Raw genomic sequence first — 7445 nt, forward strand, 5'->3', positions numbered from 1 at the left:
CTGGGAATGTACTAAGTGGCACAGAATTGTTTACTTTCAAATGGTTGATATACGTTATGAGGATTACAGCTCAATAAATTACCAGAAAAAAATAAACACACCAGAAGGTGAGGCATAGGATGATCCCCAAGATAAACTGCCAAGGAAAAACAGTACGTGCACACTGCTGTGTACCCATCAACAGGGAATACGCCCCCATTCACCTTTCTGTACATGATGACATTTGTAAAGTGTGCCTGTATTACCTACACAAGAAATTAAAAGTAAGCTAGTGAATTATTTTTATTTTTTTAAAGATTTTATTTATTTATTCGAGAGAGAGAGAGGGAGAGAGAGAGAGAGAGAGAGAGAGAAAGAGAGAGACACAGAGACCAAGGCAGAGGGAGAAGCAGGCTCCATGCAGGGAGCCCGACGTGGGACTGGATCCTGGGCCAAAGGCAGGTGCTAAACCACTGAGCCACCCAGGGATCCCCTAATGAATTATTTTTAAACCCAGCGCTGACCTCAAGGAATGCCAACACTGATCGGCAGCGACTGACGACCCCGTGTCATGCTCAGCTTCACTTCTACGTCTGTAACGTGGTGCGCTAATTGTGTCTGCTCTCGAGGTTTTTTTTTTTTCGGAGGGTTTTTAAGCACATGAATGAGATTGTGCGTGTAAAGGGCACAGTGCTTGGGATACGGGGAGTGCTGAACAACTGGTGTGAGTCGTTGTACTCCACAAACTTGTGACAACGACATGGGTTTCTTCCACAACCATGGCCAGTTCTGCAACACCCGGGCACCAGCTGGGCCTGCTACAGCTCAGTGCAGTTCTTTTTTTTTAATTAATTAATTTATTTATTCATGAGAGAGAGAGAGAGAGAGAGGCAGAGACACAGGCAGAGGGAGAAGCAGGCTCCATGAGGGGAGCCCGATGTGGGACTCGATCCCGGGCCTCCAGGATCATGCCCTGGGCTGAAGGCGGTGCCACCCGGGCTGCCTGCTCAGTGCAGTTCTGACGCTATTTACCCCACAGGTTAAAGGCTCAGTCCCACATTTAAATAAAAAGAAACAGGTGTAATAAATTTTAATAATATATTGTCTCTAACCTAATGCATCTAAAATACTATCACTGCAATATGTAATCAATATAGAACTTATCGATGGGATTTTTTGCATTTTTTTGTACTAAGTCTTCAAAATCTGATGTGTGTTTTACACTTACAGCATATTTCAATTTGGACTGACTACATTTCATTTTTTTAAAGATTTTGTTTATTTATTTATAAATAAATAAATGACATGGGACTCGACCTCAGGACCCCAGTATCACATCCTGAGCTGAAGGCAGATGCTCAACTCCTGAGCCACCCAGGTGTCCCTGGACTGACTACTTTTCAAGCACTTGATAGCTACGTGTAGTCAGCGGCTGCCACACAGGACAGCAGTGGGTAACTGGACACAAAAATGATCTTTCAACAATTCAAAACAGATCTTTCCATTTTCTCTTTCAAAGGTCATACCTATGGGGCATTTAGAAAATATTTGTACACGCTTTGAAACACTAATTCCAATTTCCAAGAATCCATTTTTCAGAAATGCTCACATAAATGTGAAAAGATATATGAACAGGTTTGTCCGTTGTAGATTCGTGGAAGGGTCTGGGTTCTGGAGTCAAAATGCCTGGGTTTGAATCCTGGCTCTGCCACTTAATAGCTACATGATTTGCATAAATTATTAGACCCTTATCTTCCATTTCTTTGTATATAATTGAAATCATAACAGTGGGCTGTTTACAAAGATTAAATGAAGTAATCCACATAAAATGCTTCTGATAGTTCTGGCCCATAGTAGGTGTTCAATAAATCTTAGCTATTTTTATCATTACAAACAGAGAAAAAGAGTGACAATGGAAATGTCCGGCAACAAGGAAATGATTTACTGAATTATGGTACATCTATGTGTTTTAAGCTACCCGAGAGGAGGGACCATGTTGTACTCCCTACTACACAACAGCCAGAACGGTACCTGGTACACGGTAGACACTCGGGAAGTATTTGAAGGACGAATGGCATGCAAAGTCTGTAGGATGAACAGAGCTGCTCGCCGTGTGTTTATAAGGAAAGAATGTAGAAAGATATGTACCATCTGATTCCATTTTTTTAGGGAAAAAAATAGGAGAAACACACACACACATATGTATATAAAGGAAATGTGTTTGTTAATTGCATAACCACAAGTAGAAGATGGGAAGCGTACCAAACCATTAATGGTTTTGAAACGGGAGGCTTACGATATTTATTTTTTATTGGACATCACCTCATGTCACAGTTATTTATGCGGTTGTCTCGTCCCATCCACCTGGTGAGCTCCGCTGGCTTGTTCTGCTCACCCTCATTTCCTTCACTTCCCTAGCACTTGGGTTCTGACGTAGTGGAGTCCAGGGAATTGTTGCTGGATTGAATTGCTGATTATTGCTTCCCCGGCCCCCACCTACACTATGAGTCAGCACTTGATAGAGATCACACAGCTCCTTTTAAATGTTCTCATGTTAAATCTAAGTTCTGAGACATCATATTAAATGTGCCACTTGATTTGTCTCGTCTCTACCCGCTCAGGACCTAATGCTCAGTAGGTGGGGAGAACCTATGAGCTGAGCGAGTGGTTTGCATGATAAACATGTTGCAGGAGGCTGCCTTTTCCCAGAAATGCGCTGTTCACAGTGACAGTGAGAGAAAAAAAGACCAGCAGATCCCAGTGTGCTGGGCGCCTTCCTCCTCTCAAGACCTCTCTCCTGTGGTTCCGCCTCGTAAATTATGGAAATGGCATTAACATGTGCAGAATCTTTTTTTTTTTTTTTTAACATGTGCAGAATCTTAACTTCTGGTCTCAGGACCCAAATGTATCTATTTCTGTGTCCACGTCACATGTATTTATTCATCCGATGAACACCTGGAGGCCGCAATGTGCCGGCTGCTTGATGCCTGGCCCTGAAGATAGGACCACGAAGATGGCAGGCCCCATTCTTAAGGAGCTGAGTCTCTTGTTCTCACTTTCCTTTGTCATTGAGCACCAATACCCAGCAGCCACCTCCTTTATAAAAAACATTTCCCACCAGGCCTAGAATAAACCCAACTCTCGACCAGTGTGTAGAATTGTTGCAGGAGTCCTGTGTGCTAGGGTTTTACTGTTTTGCTTTTTTTTCCTAGACACTCGCTCATTGTGTGCTCAAGGGCAAGTCAAAGTTGCCTCTGTGCCTCGGTTTCCCCTCTTGGATATCTGTGGGGTATCTACTTGCCCTTCCTAACCCTCAGGGGCCTGGGGAGGGTTGCACAGGGGCCTGGGGAGGTCGCACAGATGTTGGGAGCTGGCGGGAGTGTCCATACCACTGCCTGGCTTGAACCAGGGTTGTCACCACAGTTTGAAGACAACGTGGACATGAGTCAGAGAACATAAAAACTAGTTTCTTTCCCCTCGGTAGGAACACCTGTCTTTGGGGGGTTAGGTTTAAAATGAAAATATTTAAAAGTAGCTGTGTGATGTTGAAGAAGCCATTTCTCTTTCCTGAGTGTCCGTTTATGTTCCTACGGGATAAGGCAATGGGACTGGATTCACGGCTTTGAAGCTATGTTCCAGAAAACAGTTCACTGGGAAGAGCTTCTTCTAACCTCACGTCTGCAACTTGAGTGGCCAGAATTTTAAAAAAATTATTTTTTATTAAAAGTTATTTTACATATTTGGCTTCAGCGTAAGGTTTTCTTTTCTTTCTTTTCTCTCCCCTCCCTCCTTCCTTCCTCTCTCCATCCTCCAACTTCCTTCCTTCCTCCTTTCCCTTTCTTAGTCCTTTCTTCCTCCCGCCCTCCTTCCCTCCTTCCATCCTTTCCCCTTCCGCTTCCAAAATCCTAAATTAAAACAGGAAAAATACCCCTCACTGCTAAATAACCCGTAACATCCTTCTTGCTGTCGTGCCCACACCCGTGTGGATGTGTGCTATTTACTTAATGCGTGTGCACTCCGCTGGCACGCTTTGGGTGTGCATGAGGGCCTGAGTCCAGATTTCCCTTGTAGAGAGAATCAGCAACCATCTGTAGCCTGCTTGATCTTGGTTTCGAAGTGTGCGCTCCGAGATGACCATTCTTAAGAGCAGCATTCCTGAGTCTGAGTAACCTCTGGCAGCCAAGGGCTGAGTTAGAAATTCAAAAACCCGTCCAGGGAAAAGCTCTTCCCCCAAATGCTGCAGTGCTTGCGATGCACGTGTGACGGGCGGGCCTGGGAAGAGGAGGGTTGCGGGACAGTGCCACCTTGTGGCCCCGCGCTCACGCTCCCGATGGAGCCTGCCCGGCCCCTGCAGGGTTGAGCTCCTGGCAACGCGGAGTCTTAATTTATCGGGAAGGGGCGGGCGACAAGTGGCATCCTCTGTCCAGACATTCAAAACACATGTGAGGAAGGGAGGCCCTCACCCCTCACCTTGCCCTGGGCCTGAGCCCAGCCCGGGGCCCTGACTGAGCCCTCCCACGCCTGGCCCAGGGTTGCTGGGAAGAGGAAAAGAAATGTTTTTGTTTTTTTGTTTTTAAATATTTTATTTATTTATTCACAAGAGATACAGAGAGAGGCAGAGACACAGGCAGGGGCAGAAGCAGGTTTCATGCAGGGAGCCCGATGTGCGACTTGATCCTGGGACTCCAGGGCCACACCCTCGGCCAAAGGCAGGCTCCAAACCGCTGAGCCACCTGGGGATCCCAGGAAAAGAAATGTTAAGTCCAGGGCCTGGTGCATGGAAATCCTCAGAGGTTCCCACGTCTGTCTTCACCCTCTTCTACTTGGTGGACCAGACACGGGGTGACGACCGGCTCAGCCAGTGTCCGGACTCAGCCTGGTGCCGTGCTGTCCCGCACATGTACAACACGAACCGCAGATGGAAAACTCTAATTTGGTCTAATATTTTCTAGTAGTTGCATGGAAAGATGTCAAAAGAAACAGGTGAAGGTACTTTTAATATATTTTACTTATTCCAAGATATCATTATTTTGTATTTCAACATGCAATTAAAAGAAAAATCAGGGTGGGTCAGTGGTTAAACATCTGCCTTCAGCTCAGGGCGTGATCCTGGGGTCCTGGGATCGAGTACCGCATCGGGCTCCCCGCGTTAGCCTGCTTCTCCCTCTGCCTGTGTCTCTACCTCTTTCTGTGTCTCTCATGAATAAATAAATAAAAATCTTTTTTAAAAATTTATTTATTTATGATAGTCACACACAGAGAGAGAGAGAGAGAGAGGCAGAGACACAGGCAGAGGGAGAGGCAGGCTCCATGCACCAGGAGCCTGATGTGGGATTCGATCCTGGGTCTCCAGGATCGCGCCCTGCACCAAAGGCAGGCGCCAAACCGCTGCGCCACCCAGGGATCCCCCTTTTTTTTTTTTTTTTTAAGAAAAATTAGGGACACCTGAGTGGCTCAGTTGTTAGGTGCCTGCCTTCAGCCCAGGGCGTGATCCTGGAGTCCCAGGATCGAGTCCCATATCGGGCTCCCTGTATGGAGATTGCTTCTCTCTCTACCTCTCTCTCTCTTTGTCTCTCATGAATAAATAAACAAATCTTAAAAAAAAAAAAAGAAAAACCAGTAGTGAGATATTCTATGTTCCCTCCCCCCAACACCCCGATAACTAAGTCTTTGAAACTCGGTGTGTATTTCACACTCGGAACACACGTGCCTCCACAGGCCCTGCTCCCCGGGGAGCTCTGGAGCTACTCCTCCTGTCGCTGACTCGCAGCGTGCCCTCGGGCCCACCCACATACCCACTCCCTAATGTGGGTCTCCTTGTCTTGTTCTATGAAATATGGGGCTGGGCTGCTGACCTCTGATATTTCTCCCTGGAGGGAAGTTTTATGATCATAAAATGAGGCCTAAGTGGTTAGTGCCCTGCCCCACTGGGCGGCCCTCCGGGGGCGGCGAGAGGCCTTGCAAGAGCTCTGGGATATGCAGGCAGCGCTTCGAATGGGAGGGAAGTCAGTTTTTTTTCTTTTTTTTTCCTTTTTTTTTTTTTCACGGTGGTTGCCTGGTTTATTCCCTGGCCAACAAACAGGAAGCTAGGAGCTGAGGGGCCCAAACAGAGCAGGGCTGTGCAGGTATCAGGAGATAAAGGGAGCTAAGCTAAGTAGCCAGAGCAGCATCAGGGCCAGGCTGAGCAAGAGAGGCCCAAGGACACAGTGCGTAGCCTCACTCATGGCCCTGGCGTAGAACCTCGCCACCTCCTCGTTGGGGTTGCCCTGGGCCGGGTCGAACCACATCTGGATGCAGCGGCCGCTCCCTCGGCTGTAGTTGCTGACTTTGTAGGAGTGACTCCAGATTTCACTGCACAGAGCAGCAGATGTGGGGAAGTAGAAATGGAAGGGGTGGCAGGCAGCTCCCTCTGGACACTGGTTATACCCTGAGGTCCAGTTCCAGCCCTTGTGCCAGTTGCTCTTGCAGGTGTAGGAGGTGCGGCAGTCCTGCCACCATTGCTCACAATCCTCTCTGCACAGGGGCACGTGCAGGATGCGCTCCTTGCACCAGCTCTGATTTACCTCCTGAATCCAGGGCCCCAGGTTGGGGGAACACCCAGGTGTCCTGGATGAAGTGCTTTTTGCAGGCAGGTGTCATAGATCCGCAATGGTTCCAGTTAAATCTGTACTAGGAAATATCCTTATGGGCTTCCTGGCTGGTGTTGGCGAAGCAGCAGGAATTCTTCCAGGGGCTGCACTGCCATTAAGCCATTAAGTCAGTTATTCGTGTCATGTCTCCCCCAGCCCTGCTTCCTGAGGATTGCCAGAGGCCAGCCTGACTTCGGTCCCCGGACTCCAGAGCTCCAGATGCCGCTGACTGCAGCCCCCGTGAAGGATTCCCTGGCCTCCTTCCGTCTTTTCTGGGCTCTGGATTCACCCTCAGTGGGCTCCTCTAACATTTGGAGCAAGACAGAGCTCTGGGCCCCACCTGAGCACCCTGAAAACAGGCCTTCTTGGGTGCTGTGGGGAAATCGTGTGAGGCTGAAGTCTGAGCCCCCAAGCCTCAGCCAGGTGTCTATGGGGGACCCGGCTCTCCCACAGATGGATTAGAGACTCAAGTCAGCTTAGGAAGCCCCATCTGCGTGCAACAGCTCCTCGCCTGTACACCTGGGCAGAGCTAGAGTCCTCAAAGCACAAACGCCTCTGTATCTCACTCCCTTCCTTGAGGACCCCGACCTGAGACCATCGGCCAATCCCTGCAGCTTAGCAATGGGGGGGCTGAGGCCCAGGGAGGACGAATGTTGCCAGGTCATGGGACCAGCCCATGACAGAGACTCTAGCCCCCATCCTGGGCTCTCCCCTCCCCTCCCCTCCCCTCCCCTCCCGGCAGCCCTCTCCACCACCGAGCCAGGCAGCTAGCTGTTGCCATCTGCTGCATTTGCTGGCAGCTCTGGGCCTGTCATGGACAGCCTTGGGTAAAACCAC

General features: G+C 48.7%; 1 protein-coding gene across 1 annotated transcript; it reads right to left on the bottom strand.

The window, feature by feature from the left end:
- Window positions 1-6082: 6082 nt before the first annotated feature.
- LOC112667963 (folate receptor alpha-like) lies at window positions 6083-6633 on the bottom strand. The gene is given in 2 exon segments (XM_035703895.2): window positions 6083-6579; window positions 6581-6633. Coding segments are annotated over 2 exon segments (510 nt in total). The 5' UTR covers window positions 6619-6633; the 3' UTR covers window positions 6083-6107.
- Between the last annotated feature and the right edge of the window lie 812 nt (window positions 6634-7445).

Source organism: Canis lupus, chromosome 21 (assembly GCF_003254725.2).
Source record: "Canis lupus dingo isolate Sandy chromosome 21, ASM325472v2, whole genome shotgun sequence".
In the NCBI taxonomy this organism is placed as follows: Eukaryota; Metazoa; Chordata; class Mammalia; order Carnivora; family Canidae; genus Canis; species Canis lupus.